The sequence below is a fragment of the Macrobrachium nipponense genome, chromosome 38, assembly GCF_015104395.2.
Source record: "Macrobrachium nipponense isolate FS-2020 chromosome 38, ASM1510439v2, whole genome shotgun sequence".
NCBI classification, from domain to species: domain Eukaryota; kingdom Metazoa; phylum Arthropoda; class Malacostraca; order Decapoda; family Palaemonidae; genus Macrobrachium; species Macrobrachium nipponense.
The window spans coordinates 585002-610755 of NC_061098.1; the positions used below are offsets into that span (position 1 = coordinate 585002).

The 25754-nt window shown below is 40.1% G+C and overlaps 1 protein-coding gene across 2 annotated transcripts in view; it reads right to left on the reverse strand.

Annotated features, from left to right (window-relative positions):
• Nucleotides 1-424: 424 nt before the first annotated feature.
• The window catches only part of LOC135209546 (calmodulin), a 33878-nt gene continuing 8548 nt past the window's right edge, over nucleotides 425-25754 (reverse strand). Inside the window, exons 2-6 of one of the 2 annotated variants that reach the window (XR_010313382.1) lie at nucleotides 17147-17321; nucleotides 6151-6292; nucleotides 5581-5681; nucleotides 4258-4350; nucleotides 425-3881 (exon numbers count right to left, since the gene is read on the reverse strand). Coding sequence is in view for 1 of the 2 variants with exons in the window: in XM_064242197.1 (XP_064098267.1) it covers nucleotides 3853-3881; nucleotides 5581-5681; nucleotides 6151-6292; nucleotides 17147-17321 (447 nt within the window). In the remaining variant the exon portion in view is untranslated. The remainder of the gene's footprint in view (nucleotides 3882-4257; nucleotides 4351-5580; nucleotides 5682-6150; nucleotides 6293-17146; nucleotides 17322-25754) is intronic. The other variant, XM_064242197.1, reaches the window with a different exon arrangement.

Here is a 25754-nt window from a genome sequence, read left to right on the forward strand (position 1 = left end):
CTTACTGCAGTATATTTCAGCACTTATCAACCTTATGACCAAGTGAATGTTAAAACTAACAATTGGCCAGTCAAGTTTCTGGTCTTTCTATAGATGTTGAACACCAGCTCAAAAGCAAAATACAGTTTCAGGATTCAATTACGAGAGCATTGAGAAATCTGGACATTAAGCTACATTGCTAAAATAGTCAGCACTTTCACCATGAAAAACCAATGCAATAAGTTTCAATTACTTCCAGACAAACACTTTCAAGTTTGCATAGGCAGTTGATACAGTATACAGTGAATATAAGAAACCAAGGGGTCAGCAAGCATGTCTTCATGCCTCACTACCTTCCACTGTCAACTTTGACGTGTTATCACCCACCTAGAGTTACTAAGAAAACTACCCTACCAGAAAATCGAGGATCACATTAAAAAGCAGATTTTACTTTCTTGATCTTTTTTATTCAATACAACATGACATCAGGTCCTCAAATTATACTAATGGCATCCTGGTGGTGGGGGCAAAGAGGCCGCAGAGGCATCCTGTCCCATCCCGAAACCCTGCCTGGCCGCCTGCCCACACACTGCCCACAACCCACAATTTACCAGCAGATCAAACCCACTGCCCATCCTCACCCAGGGCCATCCGAGTCAGTGAAGAAAAACACCAGCAAAAGACAAAGCATAAACATGACAGAGGTGGGATGACTGACCTGCCAAAGAGAAGGAAGAGGTGGAAGAGGAGGAGGAGGAGGAGGAGGAGGAGGAGGAGGAGGAAGAGAGAAGAGGCTGGCTTATACAGAGAACCCAAAGAGAATTAATAATAATAATTATGGAAGGTGAAAGGTTGATATGAAGGCCAGGAAGGGAGGCTGTTGTAAGCCACCACTGCCCTGTTCACACACACTTGAAACTCTCTTATACTCAGTCGCTCGCTCGTTCGCGCGCAAACACACGTTTTATCAGGAAAACTATGGCAAAAACCTGCAGCGATGTTGCATGCAACCGGGCCTACTCGGTTGCTTGGAACTGAAGCAGTGGTGATAATATTCTCAAAAATTGGTTTTTAAGAGGAAGGGAAAGTCAAGTGGATTGTGGACATGGAGAGAAGAAGAAGAAGAATACAGTTCATCATATAGACTTTTTATATAACAGTAATGTAACGAACAATAAGTTTAATTATGGTAACGTTGATGGGGTGGTGCAGTGCGGCTGGGCAGTACAGTAGCAGGTGGCACAGCAACTCCACTGCCACCCCCTTGATAACAGCACTGCTGCTGATGTACTGTAGTCGGGGAGGTGACGCGTGGCAGCTACTGCAGTGGCATGGAAACGCCCCTGCGACACTGGGTCTCACCAGCTGAGGGCTCTTTTATATGTAGAGGGTATGAAAGGAAGTGGGAAAAAACAGGAGGTTAACACGGTGGCAGCAAGTTATGGACTCAAATGTACTCGGTGAAATCAAAAGAATTCTGAAAACAACAAATCAAATGACCTATAAACTGCTTTATAATAGGGTTCCCCCCTTAGCATCAGCTGTTCCAAGTCTGCTGCTGACACCCGCCCCTCTCACTTTCCCACTGGCCTAACTTACCACAATATAAAGGTGGTGAAGCACATGCTTTTTTTTTTATATCACGGCACGAAGCTACACCTCACATACAACAGTGTCAAAGGAATGTTCATCGCGATACAGAGTTTTATCACATGTCATTAAGAAAACCGAACACCCAACAAAACTCGTGCAACGCATAAAAAGGATTCCCCCAAATGAATCGAAAATGTGCCAGTAGGATGGTCACTAAGCTGCTACTGCCACACCACTCGAGAGACTTCTGTGAGGCCATTATTCCCTTCCTCCAGCTACCAAAACATATGAGAAGCCTTCTTGGGGGGGGGGGTTCAGTGCACACACTCTCAGCCTCCGAGTAGAAGGGCAAGACTGCTTTCGTCACCATCCTGGGCCCTGTTCCCCGAGGGGCGTCCAATAACAAAATCTGAAAAGCTGACTACAACATTTTTCTCCCATCAACTGCTGAGACCCTAATAAGCTTCAAAAACCAACAATGCCACATCTGGCGAGAAATACCAAAAGAAAAAATAAAAATAAATATAAGACATGTTGCAGAAAGAGAATATTTTTAAAGAACTGTATATTTTCCTACACAATATTCATAATTATAGTGGTCAGGGTCGCTATTAGCGGCACGCAAAAGTGCCCTACTAGCGGCAATTTTAACAGTGAAAAACAATGCAAGAAATGGTGAGGATACAACGAAAGATTGAAAAAATTATAGTTTATGACGTGCCTTACATTAGTATTATGTAGTACAAGAATTTAACTTCATTTTTTGTTTTTTGCAATATGTATACATTTGCTATTCCTTTAAGAAAATCGACAAAGACACAGCTAACAAGAAGTATGTTGATACGTAAATGTATCTCTCATTCAACCAACATAAAATACAGTACAGCGCACCCTCCCCTCTCCTCTAGACTGTATTCAATATTTTTCTGATTTCTTCCAGACAAACACAATATAAAATAATTATCACCCTTGGTGAACAGTGAAAGGAAGAGAAAACAAAAATCCTTGACATGTAACACCATTCTGGATGATATCACCATTACATAGTTTTCAAAAATTAAGAAAAAATTATTTATGTAACTTAAAAATTTACATGACAGTTCATATAATTATATATATATAAACTGCGCAACCTAGCTTTCCATTATTTTCAAATAGAACAGTACTAAAAAAAGGAAAAGAAAAAAAAAATAGTTAAAAGGAGAAAGAGCATATAGTCTTCAGACTAGAATGGGTGGCAGTCCTCTGTTGTTGACGATGACGACGGAGTGTTGTTTGTTGGAGGAACGAACGAACGAACGAACCTTTTTTTTATGGTCTTCAAAGGTGACTGACTATATTTCAAATCAAAGAAGCCCATTGGAAACGTCACTTCATAGTTCATTAACACACCATTTGAAACAAAGCAAGCTGAAGGGAGTCTTTCACTACTAGCTTATATGGCTACCACACAATAACAATGACTGTACTTTAAAAAGGGGTAGTAGTAGTAGTAGTAGCAGTCCTTTCTTCAGGACTTCAAAAAGATGTTTTTTTTTTTCTTTGGAAGCTGAAAACATTTCTACAAGACTCAAGAAAAATAAACAAAAGAGTAAAAATGTAATTTTTTAAAAGCATCATGTGGACATATGATGACTTCCACCATCCTTGCACAACTTTTTATATCAACTTTCTACCTGTAAACATTTTTTTTTATAATGGGCTTTCTTGGTAAATTACTTTTATATATATATGTATTTTCTTTCTCCAGAGGTCTGACCACCCGAAGCGCACCCCTAGAACCAACCAACCAACCCATACATATAACTGCGCTACTTGCTACTGGGGACGACGAGTCCTTGTAATAAAACTCGGTCAGGGAGGGTTCAGAAAAGCGAACCCCTCACACGCCACTCTCTCCCAGGTCCACAGCCGCTGATGATGATGATGATGGAGGAGGAGGAGGAGGAGGAGGAGATATGGAATCATCGCTGCCTACTAATTAAGAGTGTTTATTCTCCTGGATATGGTAATGATTTGCAGCATCAGTATTGGCAAATGGTGGCAGAGTAGTGGTGGTGGTTTTGGTGGTGTTGGTGTTGGTAATATTTTTCCTGACAGTAGTAGCGCTTAAAGAGCCAGATTGTTATTGAAGGCAAAAGAGTTAGGCAAGTTTAAGATATACAGTATGTGACTCGTTTATTATAATGGGTTTTAGCAGTTCCTTTTAATAAGATAAACTGGAAAGCAGAAAAACTGTTCGTTTGAAATTTGTTTTATTATTAAGTGGGTGCGATCACTTCACTTTGAGGTCATCATTGTGACGAACTCTGAAAGACAAACGAGAGGTCGTATATTAGCAACCTAAATAAAAAGCATTTCTGATATTGAGCTTATCATCACAAGTCTTGCACCAGAATGAAAACGTGACTGATACTGAAATGACACATTAATCCATAATGAACTCTTTGATCTGACAAAAAATGACACAAATGTGCCCAATTATCAAATATGTAGCCAATAAAAAGATGGTACTGTACTTGTAATGGAACAAAAGTGTCATTTAAAACATGAGACCAATTTAGAGTTACTGTACAGGAACTTGGCAAAGCTACAAAATTCAAGACCTTAACATTACATCTACTACAAAAGGGAACAAAGACAAATGAGAATACAAACTAAAAAAGAAAGGTGTCAATGACTAACAACTATTCTAGGGATTAGGAAGGCTGAGTGCCGGACGTAGGACGTGTCTAGGTCGTCCCTGTTTCTATTTAGAAGTCATCATTCTCACAAATTCTGCAAGAGAAAAAAAAACAAGGCCAAATGCTACTTACAATAACCTCATGCAAAAGTGTATAATGGAGGATCAAAATAAAAATACAAAAGAAAAAAGGTTAATTACAACAAGTAAATAAAATATCTGCCATTCAGCTATAAGCTTGGATGTCTAGCAAACTTCATTAGCAAAGAAATGTAAATAAAAAAAGGGGTAAAACACCTCAAAATTACACTAATGATTGGACAAGGGCCTTAAGACATTCTTAGGTTAGGCAAGACTTCGTACGTGATCAACTAAAAATAATAAAAATGCTGGTTTATCATAAGAAAAAATCAAGCTGTTACATATAGCCAACTTAAAAAAAAAAGGTTCCAGAATTTATGGGGAAAATGTACAAGCCTAGAAAAATCTGGGTCATTAGAACCAACCTTTACTCAAATACTGAAAAAACATTCATTTTCCTTCATTGTAAATGAAACGATCTAATGTAATGCAAATTAAATTAAACAGTTCAATTTAACAAAAATTACTGACTGGCAAAACCTTAGCACTAATCTGTTATTGGAAATGTGCAATTATATTCTAAAATTTCAAATCCAGACCAGTAAAAATCTAAAAGCAACCTGACTGCAAATGCACTCTCTCCCTCCTACAAGTCGCATAGAGGACCTAGTTTGATTGTGTAATGTAGCTCTTAATGTACCAATGTCAACTCAAAAGTGACGGATTAAAAAATGTAAAGCAACTGCAGCTAACATTACAGAACTCAGGACTTTAAAAAATGACATATAGTTAAAACTTCTGGAATGAAGAGTAACCAATTCACAGTGGTAGCTACTAAGCGTTTATTTCCACATTAAAAAATATCATCCTTTCTACATAACAGTTTGGTTACCTTGTTTAGCCAAACTTCTGTTGAATTTACTATTTATAACATTAACTAAATTTGTAAATATCAGACCCCAGGCTGAGACAGGAAAAGCTGCAAGAAGCCTAAAACAAAAATTCTGCAAGCAATACTCTTCTATGAAAACCAACCATGCAACGGGTACCATGCAATATACTGAAGTGATGGGAACATTGTATGTACAGTATAGCATGCTAAATCTCTCGATTTTAGTACTTCTAACTAAACAAAACTAAAAAAACTTCTAAATCAAGATTCGAAAGCTAGAAGACCTGCAAACGCTGAATAATCACTAGGCGGAGGTAGTAGTAGTAGTGGTAGTGAGGAGTGGAAACCTTACCTTCATAATTGACCTGACCGTCTCCGTCAATATCTGCCTCCCTGATCATTTCGTCGACTTCCTCATCAGTGAGTTTTTCTCCGAGATTGGTCATCACGTGCCTGAAAGAGACCAGATCCATTGCAAAATCAAGACTTCGACATTTCCCTATCATCGATCTTCAATATTCTACGGCAATAAGTACAATTAGTATGGAAGTTTTACATTCAACTTGATGCAGATACAGTGTACAGAACAAAAACTATCCTAATACATCATCTTGGGTCGTCTAGCAACATCTGTGTGTCATCACTTCTTTGACAGTTTGGACCACTTGTCAACGGCAGCTTCAGAAAAGATGTAAAAATACCGCTGTCATTATACAACATACAGTTTTGGTAAGGAACATCACTGCAAGGATATTATGTACCTATGTGCACAATTTAAACTGCTTCTACTTATCAAAACACACCGGCATTTTGTGTTATCTCTACTTGAAGACAGACAGAGAGAGAGAGAGAGAGAGAGAGAGAGAGAGAGAGAGAGAGAGAGAGAGAGAGAGAGAGAGAGAGAGAGAGAGAGAGAGCCTACCTAAGCTCAGCCGCAGAGATGAAACCGTTGCCGTCCTTATCGAAGACCCTAAATGCTTCCCTGATTTCTTCTTCGGAGTCAGTGTCCTTCATCTTACGCGCCATCATAGTCAGAAATTCGGGGAAGTCGATAGTACCGTTGCCTGGAAGACAAAAGAAGGATTTCAATAACTTTTAAATTAAAAAAATTCTCGAATACGTCACAAAAAAAAGGTGAAAACCACAGTTGAGAATGAGCTTTCAGTTCACTGGCAAATTCATGACTAGAATCTTCAGAGTTATCACACGAGAGAGAGAGGAGAGAGAGAGAGAGAGAGAGAGAGAGAGAGAGAGAGAGAAAACACCCATTCTCATGACTAAAACAACAAGCATTACTACACGGGAGACCAGGATATACCTAAACAAATACACTTTTCGCATTACCCGTAACCCTCTGGATGACTCATCTCTAAGTGTCTTGGACATATTTACCCCGATGATGGCTTCTCTTAAAATGTCTATTATAATCATCTAATTCTTCACAAACCATTTTTTCTAAAGCACCACATACATTTCACACGTTTATTTCAATCCTCCTGATAGGCGTTTGTTTTAGTAAAATATTTATGTGCGAGCGAGCTCAGTATGACAAAAGGGCGACCATCAATAGTTCTTTGGTAGCATCTTTTCCATCGAACAAGTCAAGCCTCAAATGAACTTCACAACTACTACTATCTTATCTTAAAACCAACAGGGCTAGTTTTACTTTCTAGGTACAATTCGCAAGTGACAGGTAGCAGGCATGTTTAATAGTCTCCAATTCGTTCAAAAATGCTCTTGCAACCTTAACAGACTACAGAACAATCATTTAAAGTCAGTATGTAGTTAAGAAATACATTTAAGGCACTCGCTGAGTCTGTGCATTCTTTTAAAAGGCTAATTTCCTCATTTTTATAAAACTTATACTAAGGTACATCTCATAGCCTCAAAAGTGCAAGTTTGTTGAAAGAATTATAACGACACCAAGTGCAACTAACGGCCAACAACCTCATTCCCATCAAATAAGAGGAAACAGACACGGCGCTGGAGCCCTCGTTGTATAGATATGAATCGAATAACCAAGCGGTGTACATGGTACAGTACAATGTTTTCTTCCTACGTACAGCTCAGTGTTTCCCTCCTAAGGTGCAATACTACGATCTGATTTAATCAGAGCAGGACTGTTTACAAAAGGAAATGTAAACAGCAAACAGTAAATCGAACGCTTCTCTATTTATCAACTGGGTAAAATCAGACCTGTAACTTCAATCTGGTTCACCGGTAATCAAGTCATACAAATTACCGAAAGGAAACCTTGCAATTTTCGTCTAGAGCTTTCAATACCCTCCCATAAGGGTCGCTTGCCCTTAAATTTAGCCAGTGCTGGAATAGAGCCAGCATAAAATAATATACCAACCAACACTTGGCATATCCCATTATGACTATCACATATTCCGTGCTTGGGACGTTGACCTTACTAATTTATCTTCATACATTCCTTTTATATATCAAATCCCTTTATCCTTTGGTAATTATGATATGTTTGCATAAACGCAATTCTGACCGTGGGGAGACTACAAAAAATGCAATGCCGACAGTTCACTAGTTCAGTGTATAAACTAAAATACACTGCTGATCTATAAAATACTTGAGACCAATGGGCATGTTCGTCCTAATATAGTCTTTTAATGACATCAATTTCAGTGTAAGAAATAAAATACTACACGGTTGATCTCTATGACACCTGGGAGCAATGGGCATGACCGACCTATCAAAAGTCTTTTAATGACATTTACAATTAACCCGGCATCCTGTAACATCCATACTCTGTACATTCATGAAGACACCTCATTTTATTCCAGACCTGATCAAACAAGACAGCTGATACGGAAATCCTCTCTCGACATGAAGTTCTTCTAAACAGTACATTCGTGAACGCGATCTCCACTTGAAAGAAATACTTAAATTGCTTGTTTGTATCGTATGGTGCTTTTACGTCGCATGGAACCAGTGGTTCTTCAGCAACGGGACCACCAACGGCTTAACGTGACTTCCGAACCACGTCGAGAGTGAACTTTTATCACCAGAAATAAACATCTCTCACTCCTCAATGGAATGGCCGAGAATCGAACCCCCAACCACCGAGGTGGAACGCCAATACCATACCAACCACGCCGCTGAGGCGCTCGAAATACTTTTATAAACGGCATTGAAGCCTGAAGCGGGAAGAGATAGTCTAGACAACAAATATGCAGTTTAGAATCAAACATTTAGTATCTATATAAAACGCTGCCTTAACAGCAAACATTTAGTATCAAAAAACGCTTCCTCAACATGTTATTAAGCAAACACCGGCGACCTTTGAGACGCCTAACTTTCATATTCTATATAGGCTAGTGTTAAGCTTAGCCTAGCTTGGCTAGAGAGAGAGAGAGAGAGAGAGAGAGAGAGAGAAGAGAGAGAGAGAGAGAGAGAGAGAGAGAGAGAGGTGTACCGGCGGCACTATCGGCTGCCAGAGGAACATCTCAGCAAGGGCATTGTGTCACCCGGTGGGACAGTGCGGACAATGAGGCATATATACAGGAGGAGGAAATGTCACTGGCTGTACAAATACATCTGTGATTCAATTTCCCCCCCAAAAAAGATAAAAATAAGCCTCTTAACACTGATAATAAAGGGATATGACTTATATTTTTATAAAAGTGGCATGTGTCTGGGAATGTGGGTACAGTGATGGGTCACTGGCACGAGGAGGTGGTCAATCAATTTGGGAGAAATGCAAGACAAGGAGAGCTAAATTGAACTCCATATCTAAAGTTTCCTTACAGGAGTCAAAACAATTATTTAAAAGTGTTGCCGGCTTCCTCTAGACCAGATAAACATCAGCAGGTACAAAAGACCTTCACACACGAAGATGGACTGACCAGAAGACTCTTGAGAACCTTTTCCTCTTCAATGAAACGAAACTGTTAAGCATTTTCTGGACAGGAGGACACCTTCATACCACAAGCACCCCCCCCGGGGCCCCCGGTGGCCCCGGCCCCCGCCGCCCCCCCCCCAAAAAAAAAAGTAAATTTACAACTGCTATCATTCTCACGTGTACCACACCCACCACCTCCTCCAACCAAGACGAGGAGGGAGGAGGAGGGGGGAAGGAAGGTGGTGTAGGAGTGTCAACCCTGTGACAAACTATGACATACCAATCTCACAAACGTTCAAACACGAATGCCGCAGTTATCTTAAAAAAACCTTGTGTATCAAACTTCTTCCACACAGTAGGAGCAGCAACATCAGGAACTTTATACAAAGCGAGTTTCAAAATGAAACCTGTCAGAAAGAGAGAGCTGGCTGCTACTTTTAATAAAATTCCTAGGAAGTTACATACTTCCTTGGGTAAAAACTTCCGTGGCTGGTGGAGGAGGTCCTCGCCCCGGGGTATATACCTTGGGCACCTAGTAGCTGTCTGTGCCAAGTGGGGCGGTGACACTCCCACATATACAGGCAAACTTCCTCACGGTCCAACCCCCAACTCGGGGCTGTCACTGTAGGGGGCCCCCACCACACTTCTCTTTCCTCGTCTGGGTGGGTGCGATATTGTTGCTGCTCTTCCCCCCTCCCCCTCTTCTTTCTTTCTTGCCGTGATTCTTAACCCCATTTTCGGCCAGTAAAATGACATGGAGGTCTTTTTGCAATGATTTCTACAACCTTCGTTAAACGCTTTGATAATAAGTCTTAGATATACTAATACGTTCGTTCGCATTTCCTTTTTCCTAGTGTAACTTTTGACAATCTTTTCCCAGTGTAACTTTTTGACAATCTTTTCCTAGATAAACTTTTGACAAACTTCAACTGGCCCTTATATATCACCGTCTTTTAAGTCTACTTCATTTGACAAGCATTCACTCTGCAACAAATGCAACCACGATGCCTTTAAGGCAAACCAGACACAAGGAAATGAAACGGCAGAAATTGGCACCTAACGTACTCTAGCAGTCCCCCCTTGCTAAAGGCTAGTGACCTTAAAAGAAATACCCATTTCACGAGTGGTCAAGGAGATCGAGGTTTTACTCACTCGAGGGAAGTTACTCATTCTGAAATTAATAGGTTGAGAGAGAGAGAGAGAGAGAGAGAGAGAGAGAGAGAGAGAGAGAGAGAGAGAGAGAGAGAGAGAGATTCAAACGTTTAACAAGTTCAAACGAAAGGCAAACCGCTTTAAAACAGTATACATGCTTGCCCCCTACCCCTAAAAATAAAAAAAAATGGGGCAATGAGAGGAAGGGGGAGGGGGTTATCATCTGACTACACGACCTCCTCCTCTAGTCCACTTCCAAGCCTCCAAATCACTTCATAGCCAGGCTGGCTGGCTGGCTGGCTGGGTGACTGACTGACTGGCATCGTATATAATATAAAAGTGGTCAAAAAGACAAGAGAAGGAACGGGCCCACTAGGCGCCGACAGGTGAACCCCACAAGGGCCTGGGAGAGTTGCCAAGCGTCGCCACATCCATCAACTCACTTCAGGCCTCCAGCGAATCTTGATAAGAGGAAATTTTTCAGTCTCCTACATACGTACGTACACATTGTCGCTCGATTTATCAAACCATGCTGTTAGTTATTGCTACAGCCGATAATGGTTGCAACTCGTGGCTGCTATTATGTCTGGTAATCCATTTCGCGCAAAGTTTACAACCCAAAAGCCGCCGCATCTTGACTCAATGTCAATCAGGACACAATCATATAGATATATTCTTCCCTTCTGCCGTCGTAGCATCTTACTGTAGTATAGATCAATTTTTGTTTATTTCACGATTCAGCAAAGCGACGACTTGCCCTTGACAGGTAAAACCCAAGGTTAACCATCGGATCAAGTCACGTTCGCCGACGATTACAGATCTATATAAATAACCCTCTCACCGCGTGACCTTCACCTCGTAAATATATATATATATATATATATATATATATAAAATATATATATATATATATATACATATATATACATATCATATATATACATACATTACTACATACATACATACATATATATATATATATATATATATATATATAATATATATATATATATATATATATATATATATATATATATATATATATATATATATATATATATATCGTGATGTGGCACTGATCTCACGTAATGACCATCTTTCCTCCTCAAATTAAGGCAGGGACAAACCGATAGCGTGATTATATCTGACATTTGGTGGAAATCTTCCCCCCCCCCCCACCAAACACACACACACACACACACACACACACACAAAAACACAACGAATCGACTCTCCCTCATGCCAAACTCGGCCCTAACATATGACAGTTGTTGGCAAAACACCCGCTCATCGTGGCGAAATTTGAAGTGTGAGCCGCTTATTAATCCCCATTTACAATTCGTTAAGTTCCTTCAAAAGCAGACACGGTATAACAGGCGCCTTTGGGCCAATGAGTTGGATTACAGAGAAGGTAGCATGATATACTAGGTAGGGGTTCCCTAATACAGAACATAAAACCTATATGACTTGCTTACCTGACAAATTTAAAACCAACCACTAATACAACAGCCCTGACCACCAACCTCGACAAGATAATACTCGAGTTTTATTTTATCTCTAATTCCAAAAACCATTTTTCAAATACAAAATCCAAATTACATTAGGTTAATTATCTGCCAAATCTAAAGCCAAAGAGAACTACAGAACAAAACTATACAATTACTATTCGTCTTAAAAGCTAAACACCTTTTTAACAACCACACCCGAGATTTGATTGACTAGACCGAAAATTTTGTTAAAAACACTCACGCGAAACTCATCTTTAATAAGGCCAGAAATATTTTTGACACGAAAACTATCTATAAGGCCAAGACAAGACTCTGCAAAAAAAACTTTTCAGCCACAAAAACCTAACATTACATACATACATACACACACACGAGACTGCTGAAGGCCCAAAACCATTTTTAACAAAACCAATTTTTTTCACACAAACAGAACTTTTGAACACACGAGCAACTAAATATTTAAAAAAAAAACAGCAATTAACCATTAAAAAAAAAAAAAAAAAAAGGAAAGCAGCCACAGCAGCAAACCAACACAATGCTTATGGCTTGGAAAAGTCCCAGAGGTGTTTGGTTTCTGCGACGGGCGAACGACTAAGTCGAATGGAATGCAAGAGTTGCAGATAGTTGCTCGAATTACGACTAAGACTGTACGAAAAGTCAAGTTAAGTCTCTCTCTCTCTCTCTCTCTGATGCCATGCCGTTATAACGAAAGCATATTTTTTTCTTAAAACGGTGGTTGTTCTTATCAGAATGTTAATTGTCATTTTGTTCTAACACAGCCGTGAACGTTAACACACACACACACACACACACACAGATGCGCAGTTTCAGATACCTTAGGCTAAGGACGTCTTACATTTCCGTATCGATACTTCATGTTAGAATTACTTCTGGAGAGAGAGAGAGAGAGAGAGAGAGAGAGAGAGAGAGGAAGGAGAGAGAAGGAGAGAGACGAGAGAGATGGAGAGAAGGGAGAGATGAGAGGAGGAGAGATGGAGAGAGAGAGAGAGAGAGAGAGAGAGAGAGAGAGAGAGACTATCTGTTTTACGAAACCTTGAAGAACGTCTTACTCTCGTATCGATCCTCTATCGTGCTAGGCAAAATCTAGTGACAATGCTCCTCCACTAGCCTTAGTTACTTGTAAAGCAATGTGTTTGTTTACAAATACACTCCAACTTCAGCTGCATTATTCCCTCCAAGATTATTATTAAAAGGGGGAAAGCCTTAAGAACCCGTTATCTCGCAAGACCCTTTATTTATTTATTTACCTTTCATTTTTGCGGGACGGCAGGCACGACCAAGAATTCTATACGAAGCCTGGTAACGATTGGTTACTATTCTTGGGCGTGACAACTCTATTATGTGCCAAGGCCGAGTGCTGGTATAGGCTAAGCGACTAACCTCGCCTGATTAAGGACAAAATACTCCACTACTGTGGATACGGAAGCCGTGAAAACACGTGGAATACAACTTCGTTGCGCTAATAAACCATTCTAGTAAAGCAAGCGCTGCTGTCTGAGCAACGATATCAGAGAAAGCAAGCAAACAAGCAAGCAAGCACAGTGTTCATGAAAGGGTTTCGATCAAATGGTGTTGATAGTAGTAACGAGGCCTCTGGCCGAACCAAATTCAGTTTGCAATTATGATTGTCAAGATTTCGACGAGGTACTGCTCTCTCTCTCTAGGAACAAGAGCAACCAGTCAGGTCAAAAACAGGCATACCAGATTTTGGGGAAAACGGGTGGCCCCTGCAAACAGAGAGAGAGAGAGAGAGAGAGAGAGAGAGAGAGAGAGAGAGAGAGAGAGAGAGAGAGAGAGAGAGAGAGAGAGAGAGAATTTAACATACGTTCCCAGAGCTACATTTCTGTAAATGAAGCGCATACTACTTATTTTTCATCACAGCCTTTAATTCAGCCACTGGTAAAAAAAATAATTCCTGACCATTTTTTATATTACATGCCATTAATCAAATGATATATCACACGAACCATTTAACAGAGCAAAATTCCTACTCTCAATTCTACAAAATTCATGGCATGAATAAACGTTCTCCTCCTCAACACCAGAATAACTCTACGACTGTTCTATATATCAACTGAAACCAAATCTTAAAGTTAACTCCCCAATCAACTCTCAACCGTAGATCTAAGAACTATGACGTACCGGCAACAGAAAAACATTCGAGTTGGATAGAGTAAACGTAACTCAACGAAACGTTTGTACGTTTATATAAAATTATTTCGCCGACATTTTAGTGCCTTTGACGACAAAGGTATCGAGCACCCAATTAGGTTGAGTAAATATTCATTTTGTGTGATGAGAGAGAGAGAGAGAGAGAGAGAGAGAGAGAGAGAGAGAGAGAGAGAGAGAGAGAGAGAGAGAGAGAGAGGTTAGTCTGCCCATAAAAACAATTTTACACAAAGTATAAAGCAGTGAGAAGGTGGTGATGCAAAGACTGAACGTTCGCCAAACGTTCAGATCCTGTCCTATCAACCAACTATACTCCACCCAACTCTGCCACGTTAGCTGTGCTCTAGAACCTGCATGGAGCAGGCAACTTCTTTCCTTCCCTTACGGATAGAAAAAGAGTATCATCCAATATGAAATTCACTTCTATTAACCATGCCAATTTTGGAAACCTTTACGAAATGTAAAATTAATACTAAACTAGAACAACGTTCTACGGTAGTCAATTATGATTAAAGTTCCAATTTTCACCCTTTTTGGACCTTCATTACTAATATTCAAGACAATTAGTTAACTGCCACACGTGATTGCGGAAAAACTACTACATATTAAATTTTGAAACACATGTAGGTAAAACACGTCGAGCCCTACGGTCGAGACAATCTGCTTCAATAAAGTTGAACTTGCCCGGAAAGCTAAACTTTTCTAAATTTTTGGGTCATCCCAGACCACTTGGAAAGTTAAAATTAGTCAAATATGGCCCTATGAGCGACCTTGAAAAGCTGTTACATTGGTCTGAAAGTTAGCCTGATCAGGCCCTTCCTTATTACAGCTGGCCTTTTGTGAAAACTGGACCCTAAAAATTGTCTGAATTTTGACGACACACACACCCACCCACTTTGGCTTTAGGCCTTTTTAGCCCTTTTACAAAGCTAACTTACTCTGAGCCCAGACCCTATTTAGCCTCCCTCACAAAGCTAACCTTAGCTGGAACCTGGCCCTAACACCCCTTGGAGCGCCAAACTTGCCTGAAACATGGCCCTATCCGAAGGTGTCTTATTGAAACGCCCTTACTAGAAGAATTAAAACGCCCTTACTCAAAGAAGAATTAAAACGCCCTTACTCAAAGAAGAATTAAAACTCCCTTAACTTTCAAAGAATGAATTAAAACGCCCTTTACTCAAAGAAGAATTAAAAGTTAAAACCCCTTACCAAAAGAAGAATTAAAAACGCCCTTACTCAAAGAAAAATTAAAAACGCCCCCCTTACTCAAAGAAGAATTAAAACGCCCTTACTCAAAGAAGAATTAAAACGCCCTTACTCAAAGAAGAATTAAAACGCCCTTACTCAAAGAAGAATTAAAACGCCCTTACTCAAAGAAGAATTAAAACGCCCTTACTCAAAGAAGAATTAAAACGCCCTTCTCCAAAGAAGAATTAAAACGCCCTTCTCAAAGAGAATTAAAGCCCTTACTCAAAGAAAGAATTAAAAAACGCCCTTACTCAAAGAAAGAATTAAAACGCCCTTTACTCAAAGAAAAGAATTAAAAAACGCCCTTACTCAAAGAAAGAATTTAAAACGCCCTTACTCAAAAAAGAAGAATTTAAAACGCCCTTACTCAAAGAAGAATTAAAACGCCCTTACTCAAAGAAGAATTGGAACGCCCTTACTCAAAGAAGAATTGAAACGCCCTTACTCAAAGAAGAATTAAAACGCCCTTACTCAAAGAAGAATTAAAACGCCCTTACTCAAAGAAGAATTAAAACGCCCTTACTCAAAGAAGAATTAAAACGCCCTTACTCAAAGAAGAATTAAAACGCCCTTACTCAAAGAAGAATTAAAACGCCCTTACTTCAAAGCAAGGAAATTGGAAAACGCCCTTACTCCAAAGAAGAATGGAACCGCCCTTACTCCAAAGAAGAATTTAAACGCCGCTTACTCAAAGCAGAATTAAAACAGGGGCCCTTACTCAAGAAGAATTTCAAAACGCCCTACTTCAAAAGAAGAATTAAAACGCCCGTACTCAAGAAGAATTAAAAACGCCCTTTACTCAAGAAGAATTAAAAACGCCTTATTTTAAACAAGAAAGAATTAAAAGCCTTACTCAAAGAAGAATTAAAACGCCCTTACTAAAAGAAGAATTTAAAACGCCCTTACTCAAAGAAAAGAAAAAGTCCTTAAAAAACCAAAGAAGAATTAAAACGCCCTTACTCAAAGAAGAATTAAAACGCCCTTACTCAAAGAAGAATTAAAACGCCCTTACTCAAAGAAGAATTAAAACTGGCCCTTAAACTTCCAAAGAAGGAATTTAAAAACGCCCTTACTCAAAGAAGAATTAAAACGCCCTTACTCAAAGAAGAAATTAACGCCCCTTACTAAAGAAGAAAAAACGGCCCCTCCCTTACCAAGAAGAATTAAAAACGCCCTTACTCCAAAGGAAGAATTAAAACGCCCTTACCTCAAAGAAGGAATTAAAAACGCCCTTACTCAAAGAAAATTAAAACGCCCTTAACTCAAAGGAAGAATTAAAACCGCCCTTCTCAAAGAAGAATTAAAACGCCCTTACTTCAAAGAAATTAAAACGCCCTTACTCAAAGAAAATTAAAACGCCCTTCTCAAGAAGAATTAAACTCCCTTACTCAAAGAAGAATTAAACGCCCTTTAACTTCAAAGAAGAATTAAAACGCCCTTACTCAAAGAAGAATTAAAACGCCCTTACTCAAAGAAGAATTGGAACGCCCTTACTCAAAGAAGAATTGGAACGCCCTTACTCAAAGAAGAATTGGAACGCCCTTACTCAAAGAAGAATTGGAACGCCCTTACTCAAAGAAGAATTGGAACGCCCTTACTCAAAGAAGAATTGGAACGCCCTTACTCAAAGAAGAATTAAAACGCCCTTACTCAAAGAAGAATTAAAACGCCCTTACTCAAAGAAGAATTAAAACGCCCTTACTCAAAGAAGAATTAAAACGCCCTTACTCAAAGAAGAATTGGAACGCCCTTACTCAAAGAAGAATTAAAACGCCCTTACTCAAAGAAGAATTAAAACGCCCTTACTCAAAGAAGAATTAAAACGCCCTTACTCAAAGAAGAATTAAAACGCCCTTACTCAAAGAAGAATTAAAACGCCCTTACTCAAAGAAGAACAGTGTGTGGTATTTTCGGTTAACAGTACAGAAAACATCCTGGCGTCTACTACAGTAGGTACTCACCGTCAGCGTCGACTTCGTTGATCATGTCTTGAAGTTCTGCTTCCGTGGGGTTCTGACCAAGGGACCTCATGACTGTGCCCAATTCTTTGGTGGTGATTGTGCCGTCACCGTCCTTATCGAAGAGGGAGAAGGCCTCCTTGAACTCTGCAATCTGCTCCTCGGTAAGCTGATCCGCCTATACGGAAAAACGAAACAAATTACGAGTCAATTAATATTGGGATTACACGGGCAACAAATTCTGATTGTGTGTGTGTATATGCATGCGTGTGTATTGAAGAGTGGATTTCGTTAATGTTTAGTGTAAATGCATTTATGTATGCGTGTGCCAGGCGCACGCGCAGTCAAGGTGCTTTTGTTCATAAAACTTCTCTCAAGTGCCATGCTAATCTCAGCATGCAAGACTTATGACCAATTATTTAGGCAACGGGTGTATTGAAGGTTAGAGATTTTAGCTTCAATGGACATCATCCAAATAAGTTTTTATAAATGCAAGTACCCACAATCTGTATATGTCACATGCTCTTAAGACATTTACCAAATACATAACCCTTGAGGACTCGATTCAACGTCAGGCGATTCCATCAATAACCCTGAAGGACTCTTCCAAAAGCTTTAATACAAAAACATTAACCTCAATCTTCTCAAATGAGATCATTTAGAAAGCTGGTCAATAAAATACCTGGAATAGACACTAATGAACATTATTCCTTCTATAAAAACAATAGATTACTGCAACGCCTCATCATTACGGCCTAACCTACAGCGCAAGACAATCTCGCGTTGGGAAACCTCAATCAATCAAGCAAAACCTGGGGCATAAACTATTCAGTACCGTTAAACGCCTCGTTCTGAGAGAGAGAGAGAGAGAGAGGAGAGAGAGAGAGAGAGAGAGAGAGAGAATTCCTCTGATGAACAATAAAAATTTCTTCGGGAAGAGATTTTGACACCAAAGGTACAGTTTTACAGGAACAGCCAGCCTGGAGCCTGTCCACAACCCAACCCAGCCGGCTCTGGCTCCCCTCTCTCTCTCTCTCTCTCTCTCTCTCTACAACCATCACAACTCAACTTTAAGGCATCTTAAATGTTGAAACTATCGACCGAGTCTCACACCACCACCAATAAACTCTCGCACTTACATTTCCTCCTTTAATTAATACGTGATTTCAAGATAAAAGTTATAGAAAATAATATCTAGAAAATGTACTGCAAACCACCTGCTTCCAAGCTCCAATATTACCAATCACTTACAACTGTACCAGTCGGGTGTATTCTATGCAGTATTTGGTTTGGATTATACTGCTTAGAATACAGACAGTAACCCGACAGCTTCCTCCTCCTACCTCCCAAACTTCCTTCAGGCTACAACTGTTAAAACTAGTTTATAAGAATCCCTACTTCAGGCACCGTCTTGTAATACCGGAGTTGGGCAACTTTGCCTTCTAGTTGAAAACCTCAGAGATCCCAAGATCTACATCTCACAGAATTAAGACGGGAAATGTTACAACGGGAATAAGACAAGATTGAGGGTCTATTAGTTAAAACTGAAACCTTACTTCTGAACTAAAACTCGAGTAGGGAAACCAAAATGAGACAGAACCAGACGCCCTTCATGGAATGAAGAGCATATCTTCCAAAATGAGAATTCAATACAGGTCAGTAATGGTATATATAAGACTTAACAACGCCTTGGTGAACGCGCGGCTTCATCTCGGTACTAAGGGAATTCAAGATACGATTGCTTATCAACCTTCGATTTCCTGTAAAAATCCTACTCCTTGTCGTCGAAGAATCTCAAATTTCCGCATCACTCACACCATTACGTAAAAAGACGGCAGACAAATTCACAAACTAAAAAGACGACCAAAAATCTCAACCTAAAAAGACGACGAGCAAATAATTATGTACACACAACCTAAAAAGACGACAAACAAAATCATGTATATATAAACCCGAGCCATAACCATTTTTAAAGGAACAAAAAACACACACCCCCTACACGATCCCGCATGAATTAGAATAATGCGCATACCAGCTTGCAAACATTTTACGGGGGACGTAGTGCGCATGAGAGAGAGAGAGAGAGAGAGAGAGAGAGAGAGAGAGAGAGAGAGAGAGAGAGAGAGAGAGAGAGAGAGAGAGTGTGTGTGTTACTGGGAACGTAGTTATTGATCCCAGCGAAGTCTGCTACACCACCGCCACCTCTGTTCTCCTCCTTTCACTAATTTCACACTACCGAGGAAAAGTAAAAGGATTCTTACAAACAACATACAATTATATATATATATATATATATATATATATATATATATATATTATATATATATATATATATATAAATACATGTATATGAAGACCTGTATTTCGAAATATACATCTAATTCACGAGACCATCCATCCAGGCGGCTGGCTATCACCGTCGAAAAGCAGCGACAACTCTCGATACGACTCAAAACTCCGGCCCAATCCGGCTTGGCTTCTGAGACGACAGTTAAGAGCGGCTGTCAAACAAAAGCCGGTTCGTTAAAGCTAACGGTCACAGCCATGACGGCTGGTGCTGTGCTGTGGCTGTGCTGCTGCTGCGTCGACAGACGCCGCCGGTCTTGTTCGGTGCTCTCTCCGTGTATTTGCATTACGATTCTCGCCCTGTCACCGGAAGTGTAGCTCTTCCGCTCTCTTACTCCCAACTCGCAACATGAACTCCGATTTCAGCGTGAATCCCTCAACACAATAACAATGATTCTGGTATGAATTACTAAACATATTAACAGTAATTCATTCCCAAGTATCATTGCTAAGCACAAACCGATTTTATTAGAGAAACAGACATCAAAACCACATGATAGTGAATAAACCCTCCAACGACAACACCTGAATTTGAACCATAAATACTTGCTAACGATATTCAAAGTTAATTGTACACTGGCCACGTCTTTACAATAAAGTCCAGTCAGCAATACTGAAAAATGTTTGATGGGCAAATCTAAAGTTCACAAGATCAGTTTCTCAGTCCTAAAAATACAATCTAAAGTACTCGTACAATTCCAACGAGTATTGGAGAAAAAACGATTACCTGCACGTATAAAACAATCATTCACAATGAGTATTTTGAAAAAAGGTAAACTTCTCCACGTATGAAAAACAATTCGCCAAATATGGAAAAAAAAAAACACTGAGTGCGTATTCGAAACCTGAAGAAACTTATCGAAATACTCAACATGAACATTCTCAAAACAGTCACCAATGTGTACTATAACTATCATTAAAATACCAAACCATCAGACATTTAGGACTAAAATATCCCACAGCAACTGCGACAATCGTAAAATTTGTATAACATTGTTGCAAGCCTCTCAATAGGGTCAATCCCTTTTCAATACATGGTCCTATTAAATACATTCAACAGGTATCAAAAGACTCCGTGAGCTCCCACGAAAAGTTTTTGTGATGAAACTTTCCGCCCTCGGTGCGGGGGGGAAAAAAAAGACGACCCCCACACAAGGTTCAAACTTGAAAACTGAATCGCCTGAAAAGATGGTCTAGATAATATGAGAAATTGCAAGACCTGGCAGTTAGGTGGGCTCATCAAAGCCTTAAAATTTCATGGTCACTACCTAATGATATACAGTAATTCAGACAAAGGAGGTTCCGGAGGTAGGCACCAACAAACACCTTCAAATCGTCAGAACTTATCACCGAAGGAAATTTCTTTGAACTAATTCTATAGTATTGGAATCTTCAATACACTAAGATTCTTCAGTCAGTGGACTTCAAATTACACTTTCCTGCCAAACGCTGAAAGAAGGAAATGCTATCAGCTATCAATCTTTATATATATATAATATATATATCATATATTAATATTATATATTATACACGTGAGAAAACTAAATCCTCTCAGGTGAGCATTAAAAAAATAAAGTTGTTATTTCCTGTTAGTAATCTTTATGAAAAAAAGTTCATAAAAAACTCCATTCATTCATCGACTAAAGGCTTCAGGCAGTATGCCCCCTATGAAGGACCCAAGCAATTCGGCCTGAGCCACCAAATGAATGCCTCTGACAGCTAAACTTCATGGCACAGAAAGCCCTGCTGAAAACCTACAATTTCCAAATAGTTAATCATGTCATGTGATGTACGAGAGTTTGTGTAAAACTGCATCAAATGATAAGAGCTGTCAGGCAGTCATTCTCTGGGCAATGGACAAAGCATTCACGTAGTTTCTTGTTCAGCAATGTTAGAATTTTAGGGATCAACCTGACACCAACAACAGGAAAACTTGACCGTCATGCGTCAGTGAATGGAAAAACCACAGAAATTCTAAGGTAGTCAACCATCATCGGGCAACAGAAGAGTTACTGATTACCAAAGAATCTTCAGGCAGTCACTCACTGAGCGAATGTGATACTACTATACGCTTTTCAATCGCGTGTGACAACTACTTGGGCACTGAATCAATGACCAAATTAGGCTGGCAACCCGTGAGTGAGTTCAACTGATTATACAATTTGGGCCAAAGGACCTATAAGGCCATTCTGAGCTGAAATGTTAATTGACAGTAAAAGGTTTGAAAGGTGTAACAAGAAGAAAACCTCGCAACTGCACTATGAATCTAGTGTTAAGCGAGGGTGAACAGTAAGATGAAGAAAGAATATGAAAAGAGGTACCGAGTATAAGGAAAGAAAGTGGTTGCACGTTGGGGGTCGAAAGCATGCTGCAAAAAACCTTAAGTAATGCCTGCAGTGCACCATATGAGGTCTACTGACGGCACTAACCCCCTACGGAGAACCCGTGAGTGACTGCTACTCAAGTACACAAGCATTAAGAAATTGCAGACATTTCAGAAAAGCTCTTAGGTTGATCAACTGTTGTGTGACATTACAGGGAATTCAAGAATGCCAAGTGTTTGGTACTAAAGTTATTCAAGTCTTACAGCACTGTGTCGAGTATTCAGATATTAATTCATGGAACATTAGAAATGTACTCAAGGCAGCCGTGTTCAAATTTAAAAAAGTATTCAAGAAGCTAATTCAATGATGGGTATATCAAGAGCAATCAATTTGTGAAATCAGAATAATCTTCAGCCCCTTTTTAAAATCTTTGCCAGCTAGAGGGCAGTATCCTGTCAAGCCCTTAAAATAAGGAGTCTTCAGATGGGCAAGTCTTCTGACAATCAAATGAAGTCTTTTATGCGATATGAAGTCCAGCCATCCACATAAAGGAATATAAGTCATTGTCAAATATAGAATTGCTACCATCCATACAATATCATACATCCTATTATTCAGCGCGAGAATAATAGTAAATAAAGGTAACCAATCCGAGATGACACGGTCTTATCTAATCTCTAGTGATGGCATTTCTTAAGCCAGCCAATTCCACATGAAGTAGTCTTTGACCCACAAACCCCTGATGAAGGAAAGCTTAGGCCAACCAACCACCTTATAGTCACAAAATTCAACCAGTCATTCCCAGCAGACAGTAAATCTCTGAGCAGCCAATCTTCGACAGTCTCTCTTCAGGCATCAGATGAAGTTAAATCCTTGGTCACCCAATCTCGGACGAAGGCCTTCAGCCACACCATCAGAGTTAAGATTAAGTCTTCAGCCAGCCAATCCTAGAGAGAGAGAGAGAGAGAGAGAGAGAGAGAGAGAGAGAGAGAGAGAGAGAGAGAGAGAGAGAGAGAGAGAGAGAGAGAGAGAGAGAGAGAGAGTCTTGACCAGCCAATATCAGGTCAAGTGAATTAGTCTCCAGCCGATTAATCCCAGGTGACTGACGACATTCTGGCCAGTTCCTGATGAACTCGGGTCTTCAGCCAACCATCCCCGTTGAAAGGTTATCAGTTTTCCAATACAGATGTAGGGATGTCTTAAGTTATCCAATCTAGATGTAAAGATGTGTTCAGTTAGCCAATCCAGACGTAAGGATGTCTTCAGACAGCCAATCTAGACATAAGGATGGCTTCGGACGGCCAATCCAGATGTAAGGATGTCTTCAGACAGCCAATCTAGACGTAAGGATGTCTTCAGACAGCCAATCTAGACGTAAGGATGTCTTCAGACGGTCAATCTAGACGTAAGGATGGCTTCAGACAGCCAATCCAAGACAGCCAATCTAGACGTAAGGATGGCTTCAGACAGCCAATCTAGATGTAAGGATGGCTTCAGACAGCCAATCTAGACGTAAAGATGGCATCAGACAGCCAATCTAGACGTAAGGATGGCTTCAGACAGCCAATCTAGACGTAGGATGGCTGGGCTTTCAGCCCAATCTAGACGTAAGGATGGCTTCAGACAGCCAATCTAGACGTAAGGATGGCTTCAGACAGCCAATCTAGACGTAAGGATGGCTTCAGACAGCCAATCTAGACGTAAGGATGGCTTCAGACAGCCAATCTAGACGTAAGGATGGCTTCAGACAGCCAATCTAGACGTAAGGATGGCTTCAGACAGCCAATCTAGACGTAAGGATGGCTTCAGACAGCCAATCTAGACGTAAGGATGGCCTTCGACAGCCCAATTAGAGCTAGATGGCTTAGACAGCCAATCTAGACGTAGGAGGCTTCAGACAGCCATCTAGAACGTAATGGTCTTCAGAGCCAATTCTAATATGCTGTAGGATGGTCTTCAGACAGCCAATCTAGAGAAGGATGGCTTCAGACAGCCAATCTAGATTAGGTGCTCAGAGCCAATCTAGACGTGAGGATGGCTTCAGACAGCCAATCTAGACCGAGTGCTTTCAGGACAGCAATCTAGACGTGAGGATGGTTCAGACAGCCAATCTAGATAGCTGTAGGAGGCTTCATACAAGCCAATCTAGACATGAGGATGGCTTCAGACAGCCAATCTAGACGTGAGGATGGCTTCAGACAGCCAATCTAGATAGACGTAAGGATGGCTTCAGACAGCCAATCTAGATAGCTGTAAGGATGGCCTTCAGACAGCCAATCTAGACGTAAGGATGGCTTCAGACAGCCAATCTAGACGTAAGGATGGCTTCAGACAGCCAATCTAGACGTAAGGATGGCTTCAGACACCCAATCTAGATAGCTGTAAGGATGTCCTTCAGACAGCCAATCTAGACGTGAGGATGGCTTCAGACAGCCAATCTAGACGTAAGGATGGCTTCAGACACCCAATCTAGATAGCTGTAAGGATGTCCTTCAGACAGCCAATCTAGACGTGAGGATGGCTTCAGACAGCCAATCTAGATAGCTGTAAGGATGTCCTTCAGACAGCCAATCTAGACGTGAGGATGGCTTCAGACAGCCAATCTAGACGTAAGGATGGCTTCAGACAGCCAAGACGACACATCTTCAGCCAGCCAGTCCCAGATGGAAAGTCTACAGCCAGCCATCTCGGATGGCATCTCCAAGCCAGCCAATCCTTGATGGACAGCCTTCAACCAGCCAGTCAATGATGGAGTCTCACGCCAGCCAATCCCTGATGGATGTTCTTCAGTAAGCCAATCTCAAATGGGTCTCAAGCCAGCCAATTTATGTTGGAGTCTTCAACCAGCCAATTCCAGACAAGGGAGTCGTCAGCCAGTCAATGCATAACTACATTTACTCTAGTATATACTAGTTAAGTATTTCAGTCTTCCTTTTAGTCCGTCAACAATTTCAAATTTAAATTCTCCAATCATAGAAATTAAGAAATTCGCCAATCAATCTTACACAAAGAGCAAAACTGAATTGTCAATCACAGAAAAAATCTCCAGTCAGCCAATTGTCATGGCAATAAATGCCATCCACTGTCAAGTTGAGAGAAGATATCTCCAGTGATTCTTAATGGAAATTCAATGATTATGCTAAGTATAGTGACCAAACATTCAATCCTGATACGATGTCCAAAGAGCAGACAATTCTTCAAGCATAAGTAGTTCCCTAGGTAGGTGAAGTTGGTAAAAGACACTCTTCCAATAGTCAAGTAATAGCCAAGTCATTGAAAAAATGTTCAAGAAAAGGTGTGAAGTCACTTGAAAAATTCTTCCTGCATGTTAAGGCATGCGACAATTCATTCAAATGAAGAGAAATTTTAAAAAAAGCCAGCTCTCAAAATGAAGGCTGTAAACCTTAAAAAGATGGACAATTTTATAAGGAGTCAACTTTCATAAAAAGGCTGTCAGTCTTCAAACAATGTACAGTACTTGTATAAATCTCCCAGCAACCAGTCTTAAATGAAGGTCAAGCCTCTAACCAATCAATATCTTCAAACTTGTCTTCAATGGAACAATGTGGGTAAATAGCAAAAATCTGGAAGTTAATTGACAACTTGCACCTTAGCAAGTACACCTTTAACCAAAAATATTACAGCTTTAAACCGCTGCAGGACAAAACTTCAAAAGGATAAAAAAAAAAAAAAATAATAATCGGAACTAGGAATTTTTCTCCTCTAGAAAAAGCCGAATTTCCCGTTCATAAAATCACACCACCTTTCAAACCTTACTGGCCTCCCCAGCAAAAGCCTTTTTCTTTCTCTTAAGCCTATAATGCATACATACAGGCCCTTGAGTAATTAACTGGTCCACTGTAACCAGTTAAAAACGTGAAGCAAAGTTCTTACAGCACAACCATAGACATGCCCATCAGTAAACACCATGGCAATCTCGT